Source organism: Ornithodoros turicata, chromosome 1 (assembly GCF_037126465.1).
Source record: "Ornithodoros turicata isolate Travis chromosome 1, ASM3712646v1, whole genome shotgun sequence".
Classification (NCBI taxonomy): Eukaryota; Metazoa; Arthropoda; class Arachnida; order Ixodida; family Argasidae; genus Ornithodoros; species Ornithodoros turicata.
Genome location: NC_088201.1, coordinates 39092368 through 39118902, shown reverse-complemented (window position 1 = coordinate 39118902; position 26535 = coordinate 39092368). Strand labels below are relative to the sequence as shown.

Genomic DNA, 26535 nt, shown 5'->3' with positions numbered 1-26535 from the left:
GAATTCAATCTTAGTAAATCGGCCGTCCCAATCTTTATGCATATTGGTATGTTATGTCAACAGCATTTTGATATTGCTATTGACCCGCTCAGTAATGTTTTCTTGAGGTGACAAGAGAACGTCTTCTTTTTTTTTTTTTTTTCTTTTTTTTTTTGTCGAATGCTCAGTGCAGAGCAGGAATCGACTATCACCTTATTTATAGTCTAAGAAACGTTATCCGTGACCAGCTGACTGGGGAATCTGAACCCAGAGGAAGGCGGTTAATAGTTTGTCCCAGATCTGAGCTCACAACACCTCCCATAGTAGATAGAGCTCAACGTACTTTATGAAATTATCTGTAATGATTAACAGGCACTGGTTACCAGGGAGCTCCAGGGAAAGGCCTCATTACGTCACATGAGACTATTTTCCAAGGCTCTTGGCAGTCGGTGGCAGCATGCCGGTTGGCTCTCTGCCGCGCCGTTTAGACTTTTGTCGTACCGAGCAGCTGCGTGTGCACCGCACAACACCCTGCCTCATGGCCACGTCGCTCTATGACAGAACTTGAGCATGAGTCTCGCTGCTGCTACCGTACGTGACCTGCCAACGCAGAGTTAGAGATGATTTACATAGCTTTCCTGAAACTACGATCTGGAAGTGGTTGCTACCACTCGTCGTTCGCCGGGAGTGTATGTCTCACCAGGAGGCCATCTTCACTCAGCTGAGAGGAGTAGTACCTTTGTTCAGCATTTCTGCTGTCGCCTGGGACTGCCGTCTCCCGCCACATTGATACACGCTGACATATCGGCAGTCAGTCCCTCTGAGTTTCCAGGATGCCCTTCCGCCTCACAATGTGTCCCCGCGGCAGCTCTCTCCGATTCGGTTCGTCCAACCGTGACTACGAGGTCCTGTGCGGTAACGACAGTCTCAAGTGGCAGAGGTGCGCAGGACAGCGCATCTCTCACCTGTTCGAGGTCCCCCTCTTGTATTCCATCGAGAACTCGTATCACTGCAACGTTCGGCTTCCTTCCGGCAGGCTTTTTTCAACCTACTCAGCCATGTGAATACGTGACAGTCAGTCTAGATAGTAAATTTTCACCAAATATACGTTGAAGAAACTCACTATAACCCACTGTAATCCAATATTAATGTAAGGCAACATAGTGCCATGCTCGACATCCAAGAGCGCACAATGCCCCCCCCCCCCATGCAGGTGTAATTTCATTCCATTTTATTTAACCTTAAAGGCCCTGGTGCAGGGCATTACATAAGGTGGGGGGGGGGTACAATACTTACAAAATAAACAAAAGAGAGAGACACTTTGATGAACAGTACAACATGGTTAGAAATGTATCACTTGTGAAGGACCAATGATTTCAAAAAGGAGCTAAGTACGTGTTACATTTTCGCGTGAAATTGTTTACGTCCGCGCTGCACGTGATATCGCACGGTAAGCTATTCCACAATGTGATCATGCGTTGATGCGGTGAATGTAGCAATCTGTTAGTGCGGACAGGTGGGGCAAAAACTTTACATGATTGAGTGTGACGCAGAGTTTGACGGCCTGGTGTGGAAGTGTACAGTGTACGATGGGATGTAGTAGGTGAGTAGACAAGCTTGTGAAAGAATGACATGCAGGCAACCTTTCTGCGAGCGTCGAGATTAGAGAGATGAAGCTCATGTTTTAGTTGAGTTATGCTGCAGTAAGGCGACTATTCCCTAGCGATGAAGCGAGCGGCTTTGTTTGGTACAGACTCAAGTCTGTCAATCAGGTACTGTTGTTGCGGGTTCCAGATGATGCTGGCATACTCCAGCTGCGGACGGACAAGAGTGGAATACGCGAGCTTTTTTATATCTGGCGGTGCTAGGCGGAGGTGGCGGCGTAGGAAGCCTAGGGTCCTGTTGGACTTGGTACTTAATTTTTCAGTGTGTTCCTTCCAAGACAGGTTAGCGCGGAGGATAACACCCAGGTACTGAAACGAGGAAACCTTCTCTATTGAATTTATCTCATAGGTAAAAGATACAGGTGACTTTAACGTTGTGAAGGACATGTACTTTGTTTTTTCAGTGTTAATTTCCATCTGCCAGTTGAGGCACCACGTATGTAACTTATTTAGGTCTTCTTGGAGCAAAGCACAGTCCTCTGAGTGTCTGATCTTACGGTATATGACGCAGTCGTCAGCATATAACCTGACGTGTGAAAGAATAGACTGGTGCAAATCATTTATGTAAATTAAAAGGAGGGCGGGACCAAGGACGGACCCTTGCGGCACACCGGACTTTACAGAGGCTGGAAGGGAGGTTACAGTGTTAATAATGACTGACTGGGTACGGTTACTCAAGAATGCACGTATTCATTCACAGATAGTCGGGTTGATATTAAGAGACCTTATTTTGGACATAAGACGGACATGTAGCACCTTATCAAAAGCCTTCCTGAAGTCTATAAAGACTGCGTCTGACTGACCGAAAGAGTGGACAATATTGTGAAGATCGGTGATAAGTTCAAAGAGTTGGAGCTCACAGGAACGACTTTTCCGGAAACAGTGTTGATTCTCATGGGCTGAAGAAACGGAAGATCGTCGTCTTAATGAGTTGATTTTTCCTTTTATCTTCTGCTGGCTTTTGTCGCCATGCGATTATCGTAAAAACATCCTTTGTAAGCTTCATGAGCAATGGACATTAACTAAGCGAGCACTCTGTTATAGCACTCTGTTTTATATTTATTTATCTATCTATTTGTTTATTTTCTGTGTTTTCTGATAACTATGGATGTGGTGCCTTGTTGAGTGTTATGAACATGGTAGTTTATGTAGTGCCATGAATTATGTAACCCCCTCCTGCTTGGGCCAAAGCATTGGCTTCCAGTATGTATAAATGTATGTATATGAAAAAAATTAAAAAAACGAAGTAGGATGACTAGATTAAGTAGTCTTGCTATTGTGGAGTAACAATACAATAACAACGCTACAAGGTTCTGCTGTTGTGACGTCTTTCTTTGTTTATGCACAGTGCTTGAAAGTGATTCTAACCTCACTTACTTACAAGCTACTTACAAAATTGGTCACATCTCCCCTATGTGCGGAGGAGACCAATCTCCCTAACATGTTAGGTGCAATAAATAGTCGTGAGACCTTTGAGTTTAGATAAAATGAAAAGTTTACAAAGAGTCTCTGCAGACAGTCATAAAGACGCGCAGTCGCACCTCTTCTGTTTAGTCTCCCACTGTTCGCGTGCCCGAGTATTCTGAACGCATTCTGCACACTCATGTCATAGTAACTCCACAATACCACCAATAGTAGAGCACACCGCTAAGCACCATGCATATTGCTTACGAGATACAGAACTGCATCGACCGAATACAGAACGTCTGCCGGGATTTCGTCTCGCTCATGCGTGCGCTCACAAGACTGACCTCCTCGGTGACTGTAACATGGTCAGGATTTCTCTGTTATAGGTCCCGCAGCGTGTACGACACCGCAAGCGACACAAGAGTACGAGGCCAGCATAGTGCTGTGAGGCTTCGCTGATACGTTCGCTTAATCCTACGACCGTTGTCTTTGCGGCGAAAGCTTAATGGGGGATCGGCAACCGCGGGGATTCTGATGGGATCCCCTTCGAAATCCTGTCACACCTACACGCTCCACTGGCTGGCTGCTTTTCCCCGTCTTCCGTGTCTCCTGTTATAGGTGCCCCCCGTGCTCTTCGCTGTCTCTCCCTCAGCGTTGTGCTGGAAGAAAACCCTATATGTACGCGTATGGATGTTCTTTCCCCCTTTTTTTTCCCTGGCGCAAATTAAAAACTTCATTCGAGCGTGGACTTCGACACCTCGTCGTCAGGGTGCGCGGCTACATTTTCTGCACCCTCCTAGCAGTTACTGCGAGCGTGCAGCTAGACAGGGGAAACTTTTGTATGTATCTAAGCGTGGAAAGCCCATTATAGGGTTCCCATTAGGCGGTGGCAACGTTGAGAAAGCAGAGTCCATCAAATTCGCGAAAGTGTTCGAGGTTTACTTTACCTCCGGCACGAGCGTGTCTCCTCCTGTGATATATTGTCGTCGGCGGAGTCGTTATTGAGGCGCGCACTACGCGCTTGTTTGCGCTCGTACGAAGCAGCGCAGCCTGTAACGCGTCTTTCGTGAGGGAGCGCTGTCCCTTGTTTTATGTCACACAACTTCATTAATTGCCGTCGTCATTATCGCTCTCACTGTATCCATGTCTATTTCTGAAACTGTGCGCAACCTCGTGCGTGATGGCGGCCCGGCGTCGGGCTTCACCGTTTTTCAGGGGTAATCCTGGACGCGTGATACGTTCTATAGTTCTCACTGAGAGACAAGAAGAAGGAAATGGCTGATCCTACTGACAAACACGCATGAATGTAGAATATGTTCTCCGTGTGCATTAGTGCATTGTTTGGGTGTTGGAATGCAAATGCACATTATTTAGGACAGCATAGGAGACACAACAAAGGCGTACGCCTCCCGTTTTCAACGAATCCGGGCAGATAACCATATCATTCGAGATGGTGGTTGGTTAGGAGCGTGCTATGCAGTGAAGTTCATTTTTAAGAGTGTTTAAGGAGCAAAGGCGCATCGCAAGGGAACGCTCACGCTCCAACAGCAGCTATAGAGAGGCAAAAGCCAAAGTCCGCCATGCAAAGCGGTCGAGTAAGCCAAAGACATACAGGCGTGGAATGTCCCCGTCCAAGCCAGGAAAACCAGGTGCCCGTCTGCCATCTAAAAGCCCCCACGCGTCTCCTCAGCAAGTCATCTGGGCGGACACTGACTTCCCCCCGCTGGAGTCCACAGTGGTCTCGGTGACGGAAGAGAGCCTGCCCCCACAGATACGTAAACGGAAGACTACGGGCCCTCCCACTTCCCCACGACCCCCAGCCATCTCCTCGCCAGCTTACCAAAAGGCGTTAAACCGGCCACAGGGTACAGATCTGCCCTTGGTCATCATTCAGCTACTCTTTGCTGCGTTGAAGGCCATTGTCTCAGCCGTCCCCGGATGTACCGTTCTAGCTGAAATCCAATCGATCCTACAACTGGAAACCGTGATTGCGCCCCTGCTCGTGTCTGCCAACAAGAGCTAAGTGCATCGTCACAACAACCCAACAATCGTTCTACATAGCAATTATGCCTGACAGAAGGAACACGAGGGTGTTCCTCCCCCACATCCTTCAATGGAACGCCAGAAGTCTCTCCCATAAACAAGCCGACCTTAAGCTCCTCCTGCGGAAGTCCGACTTCGACGTGCTGGCGATCCAAGAGAGTCTTTCCCGACCATCGTTCAAGATATCGCCATTTGTATCCTACCACGCCAAGGCCACCAGGCCGACGGCCTTCCGCGGGCTTCTCTTTTCGTCAAGCGGTCCATTGCCCAGGCAGAGATCAACTTGTCTGGGCTCTGCTCGTCAACCGAAGAATATGTTCGGTGTTCCCTGAAGTCTGGATCCAGATCGGTGTCGGTGGTTTCAGTGTACCACTGGGGCCAAGCCCAACCCTGTGTCGACACCCTAAAAGCGCTGCGTCTTGCCTGCCCTGGCCCTCTCATCATATGCGGGGACTTCAATGCGAGCCACAGTCTCTGGGGCAGTAGGAAAAACTGTAGAAGAGGGAATGCCCTTGCCGATTACCTTTCTACCAGCGACCTTGTGGTGCTTAACACTGGCTCGCCCACCTACATGAGACATCCGCGCTACGTAAATGCCCTTGATCTCACCCTGGTTTCTCCTGATGTCACCCTAAAGTGGGAAGCCGAAGCGGACACATGGGGCTCGGACCATTTTCCTATTCTCCTTTCCCCGCCATATCGGAGTAGCGAAGCCAGGAGAACGAAAATTGTCACAAACTGGGCAAAATTTAGGCAGGGACTGACTGCAGCCACCACAGACAACTTGCTTGATGGTATTCAGAACTCCCTGGCGAACAGCTCAAAAACAATTTCGTATCCGGCCCGTAGACCTGCACCTGATCTTCATTATCTAAGTCTCCGCGCGGCACGTAGACGGGCACAAAGGAGGGCTCTGAGGACAGGTCTTCAAGCAGACTGGATCTCCTATAAGCGTGTCTCGGCTGCCCACAGACGATATAGCTTGAAGTTACGGCGGACTCAGTGGCGACAGTTCAGCGGGTCCCTGAATGCCCATACGCCGACCACTAGAGTCTGGAGCACCTTGAAAGCTATTGAAGGCCTTCCCGAACCCGTAAACCCGCTCGTCACGCTATCGGTCGCGTCTCGACGTGATCCGAAGGTCATAGCTGAAGACTTCCGAGCTTAGGGGGCTCCGCCACTTAGACAACTTGGCCACGTCCAGAAGCAAGCACTCTCTTTTTTCTGCCCTCGTAAAAAGGTCACACACGTCTCTCGGCCGCTTGGCCAGCGTATACGCTACTAGCGCCCTGGCCCACAGTGAGCGATCGCCTCAACATCCTGCTGGGTTACCTTCAGTGCCATGGCGAGAGTTTGTACCGGGTGTAACGCTCGACGTCCCGGGCCTTCATAAAAAGAGGGAATGTAGCCCCCTGGTCGCTAGAACGGCGGCTGAGAACCTCATAACTGACGTCTACCACTCACATACTCTGGTATTCACTGATGGCTCTATTGGCGATCGTACCAAAAGTGCCACGTGTGCCTTCCACATCCCGTCAGTGAACGTGTCCTGGCAAGGGAGATCATCGCGTTACCCGATATCCTCCACGACTGCTGAGCTCCTGGCTCTCCTGCATGCAGCTGCTGCGGTCCAGGTACGAGGGTTTGCCAGAGCAGTCCTACTCACAGACTCGAGAAGCGCTCTATGGGACGTGATGAACCCCATGTGTGACAACATCTTAGCGCGAAGCATCAGAAGATCGTGCGCCCAACATAAACAAGCTGGAGGCGATATCGCCTTCCAATGGATACCGTCCCACGTCGGTGTCGGCGGCAACGAAAGGGCGGACCAGCTGGCGTCCTCGGCACACCTGGGCTGCAGCAATGTTTTGCCAACTCCGGACGACGCCGACAGGCAGATGTCTGTTCAGCTCCTTGTTGAACAGCGCCACCCTGGAATACGGGACATCATGCATCATAATCGCCCTCCTCTTCCCACGAAAAATCTTCCTCGAAGCATCCAGACCATGCTCCATAGGCTCCGCACTGGGTGCGCGTTCACCAATTCTCAGCTGTTCAAGATAGGCTCTAGGGGTGACGCCTGCTGTGGCCACTGTCAACAACCCGAAACAATCGAACACATCCTGCGAGACTGCCGAGCATACCATTCTGTGCGCGAAACACATCTCCCTCGCTCCACCTCGGGCTCGCTAGCAGACATCCTCTACCCCGCTGGTTCTTCTGCCGAACGTTCCGCCAAAGCAAGAAACCTCATTCTCTTCCTGCTGAAGACAGGCCTTGCTGATCGACCCATCTAATACTGTACTCTCCCCGATGAACTCGTGCACCTCACCGCATCCCCATCCTTCAACCTCCTCTATCCTCCATCCGTCCGTCCTTCCTTTGTGTTTTGTTTTGCTATGCGTTTTCCTTTTCTTTTTTTGGCTATAGTCGTGACGACGCCCACTTCTGTGTGGCCAACAACGGCGAGCCTATCCTGCCTTCACCCCCCCCCCTCATTTTTAAGAGAGTGGTATTGTTGTACACACTTAAGACACAACATCACCACATATGTTAAGGGGAGTGTCCCAGGACGGGAGCCGCCGATATTTCGATCAGAGACCGTTCTCCGGCGGCTCTCGTCCTGAGGCACTTTCCTTAACATTTCCTTACCGGTTCACAGGATTTTCTACACTTCTAACTTCACCACATAACACACTGAAGCCAACCATTGCGGACATTGCCCTGGAAGGGAGGGGCGTACGCCTTTTTGTGACTGCATAACTGCATAACGGTCACAAAAAGGAGTCTCGTTTTCAAGAAATCAGAGGGGCTATGAGCGGCGTACAAACGTGGACAGATGGAGAGGGGACAGCAGGAAGGAGTGAGGGAGGGAGGGGCTGCTATGCGTCCTGGGCCGACTTCAGAGGGAACTGTGCCGACATTCGTCCGGAAAGTCTCTGGGAAAACCCAGGGAAAATCTCAGACAGCACAGCAGGTGACGGGACTCGATCCCGTCTCACCTGACTCCCCTCCCAGTCTCAGCACGTGGAAGGTGGTCATCGTAACCACTACGCTACGCGAGCTGGCTATTGCGACATTATGGACGCAGATGATGAGTCTGACAATACATCAGGGCTCGCTTCCACGAACGTTGAGGAAATCCCTCGGTGCTGTCCTCAATAGCCTTGTCAATGCTTTACGAACGAGCAGTGTTTCATTTCATACCCCCTACAGGGTATTACATAGCAAACAAATGAAGCACTTTCAAAACATAAACACTTGTATGTATATAAGAAAACAAGAAACAAAAGGGAAGAAAAGTAAAAAGAATACGCCTGTCACAGCAAGACACTCCTATAGTTATGTGCATGTCCGATGTTGTCCGATATGTCCGATGCTGCTTCGATGAATGCGTGTGAATCCGATGCTTGTTGAGGATAGTAGCCTGTGCCCGAAGCACTACCGAAGCTATACTGAGGGCACCACTGAGGAATTTCCTCAGCGTTTGCGCTAGCGGGCCCAGATCACCATCGGCGTCACTAACCACGAAGTGTCTCCTTTCAAATGAACATTGGGTTTTTCGTACTACAGCCCTGAAGTGACATTCGTAGGCCCAAACCATGAGGTCCGTCCGCAGAGAGCAGCGTCGCCATGACCCGCGTTGGATGCGCTGTAATTATGCAATTCGATGCGGAAAAAAATGCAAAAATGAAAGCTCCGAGGAATGCCACTGTAACGCAAAAATAACTCGTTATACTCGGAGGTAACGAAAATGCGTTTCTGCAGCGAAACACGGCAATCGTCTAAATAAAAAGTCAGACACCGGCAAAACTCGAATACACCGGTCAAATGCGCTTGGGGGATAGCCGTATTTCGTTGGATGATGGGTCGCTATAGGAGCGTGTTATGCAGTGAACTTCTCTTTTACCACCATACGTTTTAAGAATGTGGGAAGACTAAACTTTCTGCAAGTAAATTATGGTGCCAAAATACCTGCGACAGATGCCTGCAAACTTAGGAGGTTGCGAGTGGTCCTCAGCCTTCTCCCTTCACGGGAGACGTCAGTGAGATGTGGTCAAAGATTTGCTTTGATCGTGTAACTGTGGTGTTGTGTGGTGAGGTGGAAAGTCGTATGAGGAACTGCGTTGAGAGGAAGTGAGAATATGATCTGCACGTGATATTGAGGAGACGTGTGGTCGAAGGGTAGAATTTGTGGTTGAGTTGCCGATGATGCTGAGATTCTTTATGGGCGACGTAAGGCAGTGTTGCGCTCGCCTTCTGAGGGTGGAGTTTTGTGCGGCGACGTTGAATATTCATTACGCGCATTATGACGTTGAGGACGAGTGAGCCGCTGTAGTGTAACAAGCGCGCGTCGCATTTGTCCACACAAATAATACGTATTGCTGATGTCCTATACTGCTCTTTGTCACACGCTACGCACATAATGTTGCGTGACGTGTGTTGCACATTAAAAGAAAAAACAGCACGCAGTCCTGACGAGTACTCAGAGGGACTGTGACGCTTTGCTCCAAGTTATCCCGGATAGGCTAAATGTAAGAGATCGTTATTTGTATCGACGTGAACCTGACATTCCAAGCTTTACAGCAAAAGGAGTAATAGACGAAAATAGAAAACCGAATACCGAAACCCATCCGGCTGTGACATCACGGAAGGCATATCCGCCAGTGAGGCGGCCGTGGGAGAGATCACGTGTTTACGAGAACCAATAGGAATGGCCGAGGCTCTCGCTCCACTGAAGTCACAGTTCGACGCCAAAGCTTCTTCAAGAGCTTGTAGCTCGCCAGCCCCCCCCCCCCCCCCCCCCTACGACACGTAGAAAAATAATTCTTTTTCTCCTCAATACACTGACGTGCATGGCTGAGCGGGTGAAAGCATCCGCTCGTTAGTGGTAGCCAACGTCGTGCTGAAGACTGGAAGGTGGTGGGTTCGTATCCTACACCACCGGCTGTGCTGTGCTGGGGTTTCCCCTGGGTTTTCCAGCAGACTTTCCAGACGAACGTCGGCAAAGTTCCCCTTGAAGTCAGCCCAAGACGCATACGAACCCCCCCGTCCCCCACTCCTTCCTGCTGTCCTCTCTCCAACTGTCCACTTCTGTACGCCGCTCATAGTCACAGTTGTTTCGCCGCGCTAACGCGGAATAAAACAAAAACTGACGTACAATGCATACATCATGTAATGAAGGTGCTGACGACATATGCCTGTGGTGCTCTGGAAAACAATGGTCGGCGCCCCAGAGCAGATTACAGGACTCTCTCGACATCACTGTTAACTTCCTCACCCAACGGGGGAGGGATGTGTCGGCAGACAAAAACGTCTTCTCACCTTTCACACGAAAGCATTTGTCGAATTTTCAGCTCAATCTGCACGGACGGTCCCTTCGTAAGGTGACTCACCACCGTTTCCGCGGGTCCTTCTTCGACCGTAATCTTTCCTGGAATGCAGAAGTCTCGAACATCAAAGAGCACGCTGCAGCTCGAATAAATATCCTGCGGTTCCTCTGAGGATTCCGCTGGGGAAGTGCTTGCCAATCTATGGCCGGTCTTCATTCTTCCCTTATTCGGCAGCTATTGGCATACCATGTGCCTGTCCTTAACGGTATCTGTCCGACGTCCGAGTCAGCCCTACAAAGTGTCCTGGCAAGGAGCGTCAAAGTGTGCCTAGGTGTTCCTCGAGCCATCTCGAATGTCACGGCTCTGGCAGAAGCGCGGGGACCACCTTTCTCAGTACTTAGGATTCAGGAATCCGTACGCCATTACACCCGCTTGATAGCGAAACATCGACGTCACCCATTGGTCCGGTCCATGCTTAAGAGAAACTCGTCATGCGTACATCGTGCAATAACGCCGCATCGAGCTTCAATCCCGAAGCACAAACACGTGTCGGACAACCGCCCCATCTGGACGCTGCATCAACGTGTTGTCTCCCTTGAGATCCCAGGCATTCCGAGCAAGAGATCGACACCTCCCTGCGTTTTGCGTCAACACAGTCTTCATACCGACAGCTTCAACGACAGAAACCAGTTTTACACAGATGAGTCAGAACACGGGATCTACGTGTGCTGCCGTCACTCCTCAGGAACATGTTCAACTGAGTGCTCGCCTGTCCCGTCAAATGACATCGACTGCTGCGGAGCCTCACGGGATTCTGCTGGCGCGTCGTCGTTTTCGGTGCTTCGTCATTTTTCTTCACCAACTGGCCTCTCGTGGGTGATATCACGGTTCTTCTGAAGACCGTGGACCGTGATACCGTGGTGATATTCACTGACTGACTCGCGAGCAAGCTGGCTAGGTATTCGCACTGCCATCCTCCCCGGCCGCAGTCCAGCACCCATTGCCCACGACGTCGCATGCGAATATCACGCTGCTGTTTCAAGAGGGCATGACATCGTTATGCAATGGTTGCCAGTTCACGTAGGCATTCCCGGAAATGAAGTTGCGGATGCTTTAGCTGTAAGGACACATTGGAAAACGGGCAAAACCCCTGTATACTACACGGGGTCTGACGCCAAGAGAATGCTTCGTAACATACGCCATGACGCTTGCAGGCGTATATGGTTGGTTGACGCGGAGTCCAGCCTGCTAGCCAGCGTCGAAACGAATCTACGCTTCTGTCTTCCGAATCGCATGCCGCGTGCATTTGAATCGTTGGTACACCGCCTTCGACTAGACGTCCCTTTAAGCCGTGCCCTACTGTTCAAGATGGGAAAGGTGAACTCGCCGGACTGCCTCACGTGTGTCGAAGTGGAGAACACTGAACGCATATTAATTAACTGCTCCAGATACAGTGTCCAACGTAATGACCTTAGAGCCGCCTTGGAAAGACTGGACCACCGTCCCCTAGACTTAATGAAGCTCCTCGGAGAATGGCCATGGGATCTTGTGGGCATTGCAGTGCTTCTAACTTATTAGATGTACTAATTTTTTTATTTTTTAAGTACTTTGGAGTAGCCGGCTCCTGTGTTTTGTAGGAGCCACCATCTCGATATTTTTCTGCTCTAATTCTAATCTAATCTAATGCAATGAAGGGCGGGCATATATCAATGTGTCACAACCCCCTTAACGCATCATACTGAAGCGAACAGAGGAAAACGAAAGTACGGGACACGGACAAGTGTAACGTAAGCTTACGAAATATGAAGCAGTAGATGTCATTTCTCATTGCCGAGGACACCTTTATGCAAGCAGTCATACCAAACCGTCAATACGGTAGATGAGCTACCAAGAATATGTGCCGCAACGTCGATTAACGATGCTGTGCTAGGAATTGGGCATTCTTACATACTTAATTTTATTGGTAGTAGTGTCGACCGTGGTAAAGCTATCCAAAGACATCATCTGTATCTGAAATTTTGTCAACATCATGAGGGGAAGGTGAGGGGGGAGGGTCAGCGGGGATAGATTAGTACTTCAGCGGAGCAGAATGGTCGAGGATGCGGAGAACACAAAACGTCATGAGGCATCGCACCCTCGTTTTTGCGGGCCGCGGTGGTGATCTGTGAGGTCGGGCGAAGAGATGTCAGCTCCTCAACCTCGACCGGTCGGAGGACAACGCGAGGTTAGGGATCACACGCACGAAAAAATGAGATGAGGCTTGGAAGTCGTTTGTAGATCTGTGGGCAAACGCACGAATGCAAGGACTTGAATCACCCCTCCCACCTCCTCTCCGTTCCCCAAGTCCCACGGAGGGACTCAGGCCCACAAGTTCCTCCGCAGCTCCACATGATCTGTAGTGACATTGGAGCCGTGCGACAACATTCTATCAAGCAGTATCGTGGCGCCATCTGGTGTTGAGCGGAAGACTTCTCTTCCCGAACAGCTGCCCAGCCTGGCAGAAACCGTGGGCCGTTCCCAGTATGAAAAAGTATGATACGTCGGATGTAAAATTTCCCAGTACTAAGTAGGAAACTGAACAAGTTGCTTTGGCAAGGAAAGCAATAGACGACATCGCATGGTATGCTGTGAGTGGATTACTTGTCAGGGCTACACAGGATACCCTCACACGGATCTCGGGTTTTCGTTCATATCTTTATGGCCACATCTCCCCAAGCAAAATAATATTTTTGTCTCCTGAAAGTGGTATTTGTTGGGATCTTTTTCTTTCTTTTTTGCATATTTGTACAGTACTCAAAATAACTGTATTTAAATCCACACCGGTAACACGGGGACTGGATTGGCCAAATAGCTTACTGGGAAAGTTCCCTTCCCTGTAGCCCGCCATGTACTCCACCCGCGGAGAAAAGTCGTCCGAGTCGTCCCCCCCGTGGACTGGTCTAAGATTTTTCGTCCCACTCTGGCGTGGATGACACTGGTACATAACAAGATGCACAAGAGAGCATTATACGCACGACCAGCGCAATGTCATCCTTCGTTCTTTTTCGCGCTGCCAACTTTTGCTGCGGCTTTCCTCTCTTTTTCTCTGGTCGCGCTTTCTAGCGCTCGTCCGCATAACACGTTCAAGGTCAGCCACTGCACAGGACGATACCGTTATCACTCCTGATTTAAGGAGAGAGCGGAGCCCGCGCTGTTTTGTAACCATTAACGTCAATGCAAAGTTGTCCAAAAGGGCCCCGCATGCCTCCCAATAAATGCCTCCCTAAAAATAAATTAAAAAATCGGGAGCGCGAACGATATTATTTTGACGAACAGTTGTCTGGGAGCATGTTACACACCGAAGTTAGGTTACACTCTCAAAACAGAACTTCACCGCATAACATGCTCCTAGCCATCTCTCTCCTGATTTGTTGAAAACGGGAGGCGTATGCCCCTTTTTAGGACACTTTCGCAGTTATTTTAATTGTTACAGAAAGGCGTACGCCCCCGCTTTCCACAAATCGAGAGCGATAACGGTATCATTCTGCGCAATGGTTGGCCTTTCAGCGTGTTACGTGCTGAAGTTCTGTTCTGTTTTGTGACCCGGGTTCGAATTCGGGCGCCGGCTGTGCTGTCTGGGTATTTTCCGGGTTTTCCTCAGAAGCTTTAAGACAAATGTCGGCACAGTTCCCTATGAAGTCGGCCCAGGACGCACGATCCCCCCCCCCTCCCGCCGCGATAGTAGTGACGTCGCCCGCGTGGCCGACTGCGGCAAGCAATTCAATCACCACTACCTCCACCTGTTTTAAGAGCGGAGGTGCTTTTAGATAAGGTGGCGAAATTCGTGAACGCTGCGTGCAAAAAGGCGAGAGCGTTCCTCCAGAAGACACAGGCACAAATGCGCACTGAAAGCGTTTTCATGCCGATTACTTTAATTATTCATTCTACGGGCGAACAATACATGAATGGAACAGCCTTCCGGCCTCTGTTGTTAATCGAGGTGATATGCATCATTCTGTTACTGTTTTAGAATCTGTATTTTAACACCCTGCCACCCGTAGCGGTCCACTGTGTCGATCAGCAGTGTCTTCAATAAATAACTAAACAAAAACAATACAACGAATTGCATTGAGAAAAACTCGAACATTTGATTAACCTCCGGATTACTACGTTTCTTATTGATGTCGGATATTGAACATAAATATTCATAGAGCGACAGGCGACTCTCCAAGGACCGTCTTCATCACTGCCAAACACAAAGAGCTCTTGAATTTATATCCTTCTGTTGCTTTTTTTTTTTTCCTTTCATTTTGACATTGGAATCCAATCCGCTCAGCACGCGCTGGACGCGCTTATAGTGGTCTCGTGAGATTACACAGTTCCATACGCAGATAGAGAAACCACCTCGCGGGCAACGCTGCATGGAAACAAACAGAGTGGACGTATTTTTCCATCGGTCCGGCCCTCGCGAGCTCATCCCATTTTTCATTTCGACTTTGCACGACGCATTTCCGCAGTTTGTTTATTCTCCGCGAACGTCGTAGCATCGCCGGTGACGTCCACTTCTAATACTCTCCGGGAGAAGATCTCAAAAAAATAAATAGGAGCGGGGACGACTAAGAAAAAAGCGGGACGAAGGAATACGAAATGCACATAATCTTCTTTTAGACGACGCCCCTCTTCGTTCGTTCGTTTGTTTGTTTGTTTGTTTGTGCGTTTCTTCTGGCCGTCACAGGATATACACGACCGTCCATCCTTTTCTCCTATAGCGCTCTTCCCCACTTTTCTTTTTTATCCAACTCCTCGGCGATCGATAGCTCCATAAAGGTATACGGACACCATCCCAAATAGCCAGCGGGAAAAAATGCAATATCGTGCGGAAACACTTCCTCTCCCCCTCCAGCCTTTTTTTGTGTGTGTACATGTCGGATATTTCTTGTTACTTTTGAACTCGGACATGTACAAACATATGCACTGCGACGCACACACACATATATATTGCATGGCATCGTCTCGAGCAATGCCCACGTGGTACGCCAACTTTTTTTTCCTATTTTACTGTAATGTCGAAGAGTCCAATCCGAAGTGGGAGGAAAATGAGAAATGGCCGCAGGAGAAACAGGATCACAAGTCGCATATTGGACAGGCTTGCTTTTCGAAGCATGCATGGTATGGGTGTCGGTGAGGAGGAAGGTTTTGAAAAAAAAAGTTTTCAGTTCGTTTTCAAGATGTTCACCTGTTGCATGTTATCACTATAGTTAGCTCCTCTCTCAAACACAAGAGACATGGATTAGTACCGTTAGCACTAAGCAGTCGCTGATGTAGTGACTTAAAGTATACACCCTTCAAACAGAACTTCACCACGTAACAGGCTAACGCCCACTATTACACAGAACGATACCGTTATTACTCCCGGCTTCTGGAAAGTGCGCGGCGTACGCAACAACAGCAAAATGTAATGATGATGATGAATGGGGAAATTCGCCACGTGAGTTGTGGCGCACGCATTTTCGTGACAATACACTCTAAAAACAGAACTTCGCCGCATAGCGCGCTGTGCGCCAACCATTGCCACGAATGATAGGGTTATCGCTTCTGATTCGAAGAGAGAAGGGGGTACGCCTTTTTGTGGCAATTTGGATATATGATAATTGCTACAAAAAAGCGTATCCCCCCCCTCTCTCTCTCTCTCTCTCTTCGAATCAGAAGCGACAACCCTAGAGATGCAAAATTTCCGGAAATTTTGAATCTCTCGAAAAAAACCGTTTTTCTATCGTCTTTTTTTTTTTTTTTTTCAAAAAATTGGGAGAAATGGAAACAAATGTGGTTACAGCGTCTCTCTTCGATTTGAAATTGAGCCGTACACGCTTAGAAATGAACTTCACCGCATAGCAAGCTCCTACACTCTTAAAAATGAACTTCACCGCATAGCACGCTCTTAGCCAACCATTATCTCGAATGATATCGCTATGTGACCTGATTTGTTTAAAGCGGTAGGCGTACGCCTTTTCTGTGACACTTATGCGGTTCATAATTGTCACAAAAATGGCGTACGCCTCCCGTTTTCAACAAATCGGGGCAGATAACGATATCATTCGAGATTATGGTTGGCTAAGACCGTGCTATGCGGTGAAGTTCATTTTTAAGAGTGTAGCCAACCATCATCTCGAATAATATCATTATCTGCCCTTATTTGTTGAAAACGGGAGGCGTACGCCTTTTTTGTGACAATTATGAACAGCATAAGTGTCATAAAAAAGGCGTACGCCCCCCGTTTTCAACAAATCAGGGCAGATAACGATATCATTCGAGATGATGGTTGGCTAGGAGTGTGCTATGCGGTGAAGTTCATTTCTAAGAGTGTAGCATTGCCGGCCAAACCACAGCATACAATCAGCTAGAAGCTTTAGTAGTGTTCATCCTCTAGGCATAAATGCATGAAGCGTATCCGAATGGGTTACAGCAACATAACACATTTAATACTGATCAATAAGGCTACATGTCGAGTACGAGCGAGTGGCTCCGATGCTCGAAGGAAACCGACTGCCAAGCGAGGTGAGAGTCCATCCCGACAGCGGAGGTGCACTCTGACCCGATGTTATGGGCGCCCCGAATGTGGGCCTCTCCGTGTGGAATGCACCATTGGCATGGGTGCCGAGACTATCGTCTTTTAAACCGCATGTCTGGCACACAGCACTCCTCCCCCTTTAGTATGTCACCGGTTGTCCGTAGCGTAGTGGTGACCTCCTGCATCGTCCTGATCTTCTAGGTGGACGAACTGGAGTCAGGAGGCTTGGGTTGTGAATTTCCACGTCAGACATCCAGGTGTCATCTTCTGTGGCGATCCGCGACGCAGGTCGTCGGCGCAGTTGGTCGGCGTGACGCGTCATGTCTCCGACCGCCGTTTTCACAACAGCCATCCGGGATCCTTTTTGGTTCTGTACCACTCCCGGAATCCATTTTTGTCCTCGCCCGTAATTTCGCGCGAACACGTGCGTCCCTGGCCGAAGCACACCTGTTTCCGAACTTGATTCTTTTTCTGGGCTTCGTCGTGCCCGGTCAGGTTTTGAGATAGCTTCTTTGTGCAGTTCTTGGACGCTGATGAGGTCCAATCTTGACCTGATGTTGTACCCAAGTAGCATTTCCGAGGGCGATTTACCGGACACAGTGTTTGGTGATCGACGGTATGAATGCAACCAGCGGTCCACATTTGTGCGCAAATCCCCAGTCTTGATTTTCTTCAACGCATCCTTCACCGTGCGTACCGCCCTCTCTGCTAGTCCGTTTGACTGCGGGTGGTATGGGGCTGTACGAATATGTCGTATCCCATTAGCTTTAACAAAATCCTGGAATGGTTTTCCTGTGAATGGCGTGCCATTGTCTGACACTACGCAGTGTGGAATTCCAAAACGTGCGAATACACTGCGAAGTTCCCTCACCGTTTGCTCAGACGAAGCATTCTTAACCGGAATTGCCTCAATCCAACGTGAGAAGCTGTCCACTACGATGAGTAGCATCATTCCCTCGACTGGCCCGGCATAATCAATATGCACGCGTGACCATCTTATAGTTGTCGATGGCCAGGACAGAGGTTCCTTTGCTGGTGGCATTGGCTGGGCCTGTTGACATTCCAAGCAGTGCCGTGCCGTGTTTTCGATGTCCCCATCTATTCCGGGCCACCAGAATAGTGATCTTGCTACTGCTTTCATTGTCGCCATTCCAGAGTGTGTAGAGTGGAGTTCCAGTAGCATCGCATGGCGTGCTTTTGCTGGGATGATTATCCTCCTTCCCCACATAATCAGACCGTGGTCCGTCGAGAGCTCATCTCTTCGAGACCAATACGGTTGCAATGCCTTGTCTTGCAGCTGATGTGGCCATCCCCGCTGTATGGCATCCCTGAGTGCTGACAAGGTAGCATCTTGACCTGTCAAGTCGGCTAGCTGCTTTGCTGACAGTGGCCCCTCCTCTAGGATTTGGATAGAACATACCGCTTCTGAATTTGCGAGTTCTTCCTCAGTTTGTTCCACATCACAGACTTCGTTCAGCGTAACCTTGAAATCGCCGCATATCCTTACTGTGCCATCTTTCTTCATGACGGGCACAATAGGTGTCGCCCATTCGGAATGGGTCACCGGTGTGAGCACTCCCGCTTCACACAGCCGATCAAGTTCCGGAGACACTTTGTCGCGTATTACGTACGGAAGAGATTTTGCTTTGCAGAACTTGGGCGTTATGCCTTGCTTCAAATGTAGATGAGCAGGTGGACCTACCATGAGACCGATGCCTGGCTCAAACAAGGACTTGAATTCCTGCTTCAGATTGGTCACCTTGCCTTCGCTGTTAACGGCATTCACGTTGACGGTAAGCAGATCCAGCGCTGCAATTACATCACGACCACATAGGCTTGGGCCCTCACGGTCAACGACGTAAAGCGAAGCTGTTGCCGTCCGGTGTCCGTAAGTGACTTCCATTTTCAGAACGCCTAGCACTGGTAGCTGACCCATGTAGCATGATAACTTGCGTTGGCATGGCAATAACGTTGGCCAGGAGGCTTGATGTTTCCTGTACGTGCTAGCAGGTATCAACGTAACAGACGAACCTGTGTCAACTTCCATGTCGACCGGGATGCCCATCCAACGAGTGGTGATTATCCACGGACGCGGCGTTGCCTGGGTATCGACACTATGGATTCCATGCAGGTTAAGGCTTGCCTCTGAGGTCGCCCCTTCTGTTGAAATAGCATTCGTCCGACCATGTGCTTGTGGTCTTGGTTGTTGTGAGTCTGACAAGCACATCTTTGCAAGGTGTCCCTTCTTTTTACAGCGGTGGCACTCAGTAGTCTTAAATGGGCATGCTGGTGCTCCGTGATCGCTTCTTCCGCAACGTATGCACTTAAATTTCTGACTTGCCTGTCTTGGTGGGGTTCCTTTAGGCTCTTGACCAACCGGACGTTGTCGACCCTTTCGGTTGATGATCCGGTTCACTGAGTTGACCGGAGGCTGACTCAGTTCCATGGCATTCTTGGTTGCCATTTCTACGGCGCACGCAAGTGTAGTAGCTTTCTCCAGGGTCAACTCCCGCTCAGCAAGCAATCGCTTTTGTATGCCAATGTCCCTGACACCACATACCAGCCTGTCCCGTATCATCGTATCCAGAGTGGTTCCGAATTCGCAGAACTCAGATAGTTTTCTCAATTCAGCGATAAATGTAGATACAGTTTCGTTCTCGTGCTGGACACGAGAGTTGAAACGGAAGCGTTCCACAATTTCAGACGGCTTCGGGGCGAAGTGACTGCTGAGTGTTGCTACTAGTTCCACGAAGGTCTTTGTGCTCGGCTTGGCCGGGGCCAGGAGACTCCGAAGTAGCCCGTAGGTTTTCGGTCCCACAACCGAGAGAAAAATACCGGTCCGCTGATTCCCGTCTGTAATCTTGTTTCCGACGAAGTACTGTTCTAACCTTTCAACGTAGTGACTCCATGGTTCCACGTCTGCGTCGAAGGCTGGGGCGGTTCCGAAAGTAGCCATCTTGCTTCCTCGCTCCGGAGAACAAAGGGAAACGCAGTCTCGTCGGATGAGATGTTTTCAGACGTGCGGTGACTGACGTGTGGTCGCGTACTGCCGCTGCGTCACCAGTATCCCATCCTCGTCGCCAGTTGAAGTGTATCCGAGTGGGTTACAGCAACATAACACATTTAATACTGATCAATAAGGCTACATGTCGAGTACGAGCGAGTGGCTCCGATGCTCGAAGGAAACAGACTGCCAAGCGAGTTGAGGGCCCATCCCGACAGCGGAGGTGCACTCTGACCCGATGTTATGGGCGCCCCGAATGTGGGCCTCTCCGTGTGGAATGCACCATTGGCATGGGTGCCGAGACTATCGTCTTTTAAACCGCATGTCTGGCACATAGCAATGCAGAACAGAGCTTCCCATGAGACTGCTGTCTACTCAGCGATAGGTAATTAGAACAACCCGTACACTCCAACCAGAACTTCGACATTATGTGAACGCGATGGCGATCGCTTGGAGCGGCCAGACGGAGCTCTTAGTTGGTGGTTATTGGCGGATTAGAGGCATCTAAGGCACTGTTGGCGGGTTCGAACGCATCAAAGGCACGAAACTTTATATTTTTGAATTTTGTCGCCTGGAAATTTTGGGCAGCTTTTCCGGAGACGAGGAAAGAAACCGAAATAAACCGGTGTCCCCCCCAAAATTTCCGGTTTTGTTCCGGGGCTTCGCATCTCTAGACAACCCTATATCATTCGTGGCAATGGTTGGCGCACAGCGTGCTACGCGGTGAAGTTCTGTTTTTAGAGTTCTGTTTCTGATTCCTCAGACGCTCTCAGACATATGTCGGCACAGTTCCCTTAGAAGTCGGCCCAGGACGCACATTCCCCCAGGGCGTCAGTCGTGACGTTGCCCACATACGTGAGGCCGACAACGGCAAGCCCTTTCACCATCTGTTTTTAGAGCGTAGGTGTTCCAAAAAGGCGTACGTTTTCAACAAATCGGGGGAGATAACGATGCCATTCGGGATTATGGTTGGCTAGAAGCGTGCTATGCGGGGAAGTTCTGTTTTAAGCGTGTACACTGTTAAAAGTACAACTCCACCATATAACGCGCTCCTAGCCGATCATCATTCCCAATGTTATCTGCCCTTCTGCGTTATCTGCCCTGATTCGTCGAAAATGAGAAGAATACGCCTCTTTATGACACTTACATGTATGTTAACGCCCACAAAAAGGCGTGCGCTTCACTCCCTCCTCAAAACGGGAGTGATAACCGTATTCTTCCACACAGTGATTGGCCTTACTATTACGCCCGATGTTGATCTGTGAACAGGGTGGCGACATCAACGCGACCGTGTGCTAATAATTCGGAGTTTTCTCGCACTCGATCAGTACTCACAACATGAGGTCCACTAGTTCATAAATCCGGAAAGACAGCCTTTACTTACGGTTTGCTGTACAAGCTCACAATGTTGTCATCTCGGCCGCCATTGAAATCCCTAATGGCCCTTACTGCAGTCTCTTCGAAACCGCACACTTTGAACCCAAGTCATGCGCGCGTTTTGTCACACCAACACGCTATAACACTCAAACAATCATACCTCATAACTTAGGACGGTAAGGGTCACTGTAAAGTCTCATCTGCTTCATCGCTATAGCCTTCGTACCACGCCACAGCATCTTCAGCGTCTTTCAATGGCATTTGCCCCCTTTGGTCCTGTCCCGCTCCCACAGGTTGCTCACACGCGCAAGCCATGCATCCCAGCACTGAGCATGTGTACTTATCAGCCAGCACCAGATCATCAGCAGACAGTAAAGTCATGTACTCCGTCATAACGAGTGCGAAACAAGACGAGAGCAGCTGCTGCAGAGGGAATCTCTTATCAGATAACAGAGTTCCTGAGGCGCATGTTGTCAACGCGACAATGTCCGAGGTAAACGTTATCGGAACAAAATCAACAAGTCCGCAAAATGGTTACAACAACTTCATTTTTAAGATGAGGAATGATATTTTTTTTCTATTTAATGCTTTCCTTTTTTTCTTTTTCACGAAATATCGAAACACATATAGTATTACAAAAGCAAATACTGTTTGTTGCAAGAAGTAATGTTATTCATTTAAGCAATACGCGAAACAATGAGAAGTATGGTACTACAATGCTAAGTATAACTTTTATCGCCCACCCCTACCCATAGCTGCAATAGGTCGCACCTCAGCTATTCTTCAGAGTCTCCTACCGAGTGCTATCCAGAGAAATCGATTATGGGGAACGCGAGTAATTTGGTGGTCACTGATTTGCAGCTGCAAAGTCTCGGAGATAGCTGCGTGTAATGGCATGTAGACAGTTTTATCGGGAGAGTCATGCCCGATGCACTGAAGAACGAAAAATATGTGTTCGGGGCACTCTGCGGTTGGTGCTTTAGTGCAGGCCGCTGCTTCTCAGAGGACCAGATACGTATACGAGTATCAAAGTAAAAGACCGTTGTTGATCTTGCATGATGAACTAGCACTGGGAATGGGACAGAGAGAAGAGACGACGGGACAGGTCGAGTATACGAGTATCGTCAGTGCATAGACTGATACAAACTCCTTTGAAGACGCCTAGAAGACTCAAAATCCTACCCTGTAGAACCTCTGTCGTGAGCGCATGGAGCTTTCTGTCTCTATCCTACGCCTTCACACGGACAATCCTTTTGTTAAGGATTTTCGCTATCCAAGATACAGTTCATAGTGCGTCGGCCTTTAGGCCACATCAGGTGGTTAGGTTAAAGAAACCAATCTGGCACGAGATATTTGGCAGTTTTACCAAACCGTTGGTAAGGTCATCGTGCTTATCGGAACCAACTGCAGTCGTGCGCGACTCAGAATGTTATACATCGATTGGTTCCGGATGATAGATACGGTTCGACACAAATCCCGTTATCAACGGTTTGCTAATGCCCTCTAATAATTATTCGCCGCACATTCTTAAAACATATGGTGGTGGTGATGAGGATAATTCCGGCTTACCGTTGTTGTCCTCACTCACGCGAGCAGCCTCACGACTGTATATCCATGAGATGAAATCATATGATATATGAAATGGTAACGATCGAAAATTAGGGAGGACATCGGTTACTATTAAGAGTGGTGAGAAGTCCCATGAGCCCGAAGATTATAACTCGGCACTTACGCAAAACTTTACCATATAACAGCTGAAGACGAACCATTGCACAGAATACTTTTAACACTCCTGATTTCTGGAAAGTGCGGGGAGTGAGCATTTTAAAGTAACTGCATCAGTGTCACAAAAAGGCGTACGCCTCCCGTTTTCAACAAATCATGGTATACAACAATATCACGTGGTGTTGGTTCTGGGTACGTTGGCTCGCCGAAAAAGGCCTCTCATAATGGCGTACGCCACGTTTCAATTTAAAATCAGAAGGACGAACGGTATCATTCTTCGCAAGGCCAGCGGTAGGGCGCTGGAGAAGTACCTCTGTAGAGAACCCAGGCTAAATGTAACTTGCACCACGGCAGCTCTCAAATGTCCACAGGGTTGCCCACATGTGGAAATACAGCCACACTACTGATCGAAGGGTTCTACGTTTTTTGTGTGTTTTTTTTTTTTTTCTGCAGTGTGGAAATCTCACAGCAACAACTTTGAAAAATGATGACATTGTTAAATAGAGGGACACGTCTAAGAATAGCTACGACAGTTTGACTCCCCGCAGGGGAGAGGGTAAAGTATAGATGAACCACGTGACGAAGTGTCTGTCCACTCAGGAGGCCGCAATAAGGGTGTATTCGTAGACCGGCATGGGTACACAGAAGAAATAATAATAATAATAATAATAATAATAATTCGGGGCTTTACGTCGCGAGACAACTGCGATCATGAGCGACGCCACAGTGGTCGGGTCTGTGGATTAATTTTGCCCACCTGAGGGTTCTTTAACGTGCGCCGAATTCTCGACACACCGCACACCACATTTAACGTCCCTCGCCGAAGACGGCATGTCTGAGCAACTTGTACTCTCCCACCAAATTGCCACCGTCCTCGGCCGGGTTTGAACCCGCGATCTAGGGATCAGCAGGCGAACACGCTACCGACTGAGCCACCGAGCGCGGCCACAGAAGACACCACGTGCGACTCCACCTTGAAATGTTGCCCCCTTCTTTGGCAGAGGGATCAATGAGATCGCTCCACGGGGAATACGAGAGGGAGGGAAAATGTGGAGATGCGCAGACAGCTGACCTACTTGCATAGCATATTTATATTGTGTTCCAAACGAATTTCTGCAATTCAAATTTAAGCTGCGATTAAGTCTTCAAATAAATCACATTATAACAAGGATGGCGCAGGCAACATGTCCCTGAACTTGGACAGAACACAAAACGAACAGCACAAGACAAGGTTCACATTGACCCTTGTCTTGTGGTGTCCGTCTTGTATTTTACTCATTTGCCTTTTTCCCGAGCACAACGGCATGTTGTCAACGTCAAGTATACCCCAGTTCCCTTGCATATTACAGTGATGGGAAGCACTTTATGTACCAAGTACTACTTTAAGTACATTTCTCGGTACCTGTACTTTACTTAATCTACATCTCAATTTGCGTACTTTGTACTGTACTTTAAGTACTTTTCTTCGGTACTTTCGGCTCAAGTACCTAAGAACCCAATTGGCAATACAAACGCCAAACTCAAAATTTCAAGCTTTCACAAGCTTTCAAGTTTAGATGATGAACCAATGTTCCCGAACACGCAATAATGCATAACGCCGTTACGCGTTAGTTAGTAAAAATGTAGTGACGTTATGTTACTCTTCTCCCAAATGTAACGCGTTACCATATTTCACTACTCCAATGTAACGCGTTACCGGTAACGCACTACTTTGTAACGCGTTACTCCCTACCTATGGTTCACGATAACGAGCCAGCTGTAAACTATCCATGTTTTGTAACCTGTACATAGCAAAAATGCAAGCTAAAAGCTTTCTAAACATAACAGTCGAAACATAATTACCCCACGCTTTATCACTACCAAGTGTTGAAACGTCCCGCGATACGATCTAAATTTGTAATGTACTTTACTGTACAGTGCTGGACAAAAGTTTATGGGACACGCTCCGGCGCATACCTTCCTCAGAGCGACACGCTAGCAGCGAATGGGACTGTACGGATTTACAGACATGTGCCTAGGTAACCCAGCCACCTGTTTGCAAGTGCGTACAGTACCATTCGCTGCTAGCGTGTCACTCAGAGAGAGGAATGCTCCGGAGCGTGTTCCGTAAACTTTTGTCCGGCACTGTATTGTCGAGAATCTTAGCACATTCAAATATAGCTGATACAGGTACGAAGGCTTCGAGGCCATGGTTTGAGCACCTACCGCAGTAACGTTCCCCGGATTCTGTGCAGTGGTTGCCCTCGGCTTGTGCTGCTTCAAGAGCGCAGGATGACACGTGCATGGCGCTCCATCTTCTTAGAACCCAGTGTGTAGGGAATTACGTACATGCATATAGTACATCAACGCACAATAGCCTTTCCTTCTTTGCTTCATGCAGGTCTGGTCCAAACGACTGCGGCGGAAGGCAAAGTAGAATGGTACCTAAGACATCACAAGCCAACCCTTTATCGGACCCTGGTGAAGTTGCACGTCTTACCCGAACGAAGCAGAGAAGACGCATAGAGCACTTGCGTGCATCTGCTTGTCTTGACTGAAGTCAACGCATATCTCTCATTCTATAATCAATGTTACCCTAACTGCTTTTGAATACTGCACGGCGTGCGATTCACCCAACAGTACCTCGTCCTTCCGTACTCCTACTGCGGCATTGTGACCGAGTGCGAAACTTCCTATAACACTTGTAGACATATTTTTGGAGTAAAATAAAGCTATGGTGATGCTCACAATGGTAACCCGAACAAAACTAATTTTCTACTTGCATCAAGAGGAAAAGCAGAGGAAAACGGTGTCAACAAATACCAATGCGCAACCGTCGAACACGGACACACGTAGAAAAAAATCAATACAGAGTTGGATAACGAAGCTAAACCGCAAATTTCCTGCAATATATCACAGGCACAGTAACCAACGCGTGCCGCACAAACAGCAGCATCTTTGTCCACGTGAAGCATTTGCAGATGTTTCGATACATGCATCATAAGCAATCATGCCCGCCACACTCTAAAAACAAAACTTCACCACATAGCACAGTGAATACCAACCATTGCACACAATGATACCCTTATCACTCCCGATTTGTAGAAAACGCGGGGCGTACGCCTTTTTTTGGAACTGCATAAGTGTTCCAAAAAGACGTACGCCTCTCGTTTTTAACCAATCAGGGGGCAGAACGATGTCATTCGGGATGGTGATTGGCTAAGAGCGTGCTAGGTAGTGATGTTCTGTTTTCTGTTCCCTTAGAACTCGGTCCACGACGCATATTCCCTCAGGGCGGCAGTCGTGACGTTGCACACCTCTTTGAGACCGACAACGGCGAACTCTTTCACCACCACCGCCACCAGCAGCGCCATCTGTTTTCTGTTCTGAAGTTCTGTATTTAATTCTGTTGTTGTTCTGTTTTGAACCCCATGTGTGACAACATCTTAGCCCGCATCACCACCAGCAATGTGGTAG

General features: G+C 48.8%; 1 protein-coding gene and 1 long non-coding RNA gene across 3 annotated transcripts in view; one reads left to right on the top strand and one right to left on the bottom strand.

Annotated features, from left to right (window-relative positions):
* The window catches only part of LOC135378041 (thiamine-triphosphatase-like), a 204004-nt gene extending 178202 nt beyond the window's left edge, over positions 1–25802 (top strand). Inside the window, exons 1-2 of one of the 2 annotated variants that reach the window (XR_010418242.1) lie at positions 1412–1582; positions 25460–25543. Coding sequence is in view for 1 of the 2 variants with exons in the window: in XM_064610878.1 (XP_064466948.1) it covers positions 25460–25584 (125 nt within the window). In the remaining variant the exon portion in view is untranslated. Of the gene's footprint in view, positions 1–1411; positions 1583–25459 lie in introns of those variants that run through there. The other variant, XM_064610878.1, reaches the window with a different exon arrangement.
* On the bottom strand, positions 1624–11251 carry LOC135398417 (uncharacterized). The gene is made up of 2 exons (XR_010424101.1): positions 10419–11251; positions 1624–1952 (listed from the first exon to the last, which is right to left on the bottom strand). It is a non-coding gene; the product is annotated as an uncharacterized LOC135398417 (long non-coding RNA).
* Positions 25803–26535: the final 733 nt, after the last annotated feature.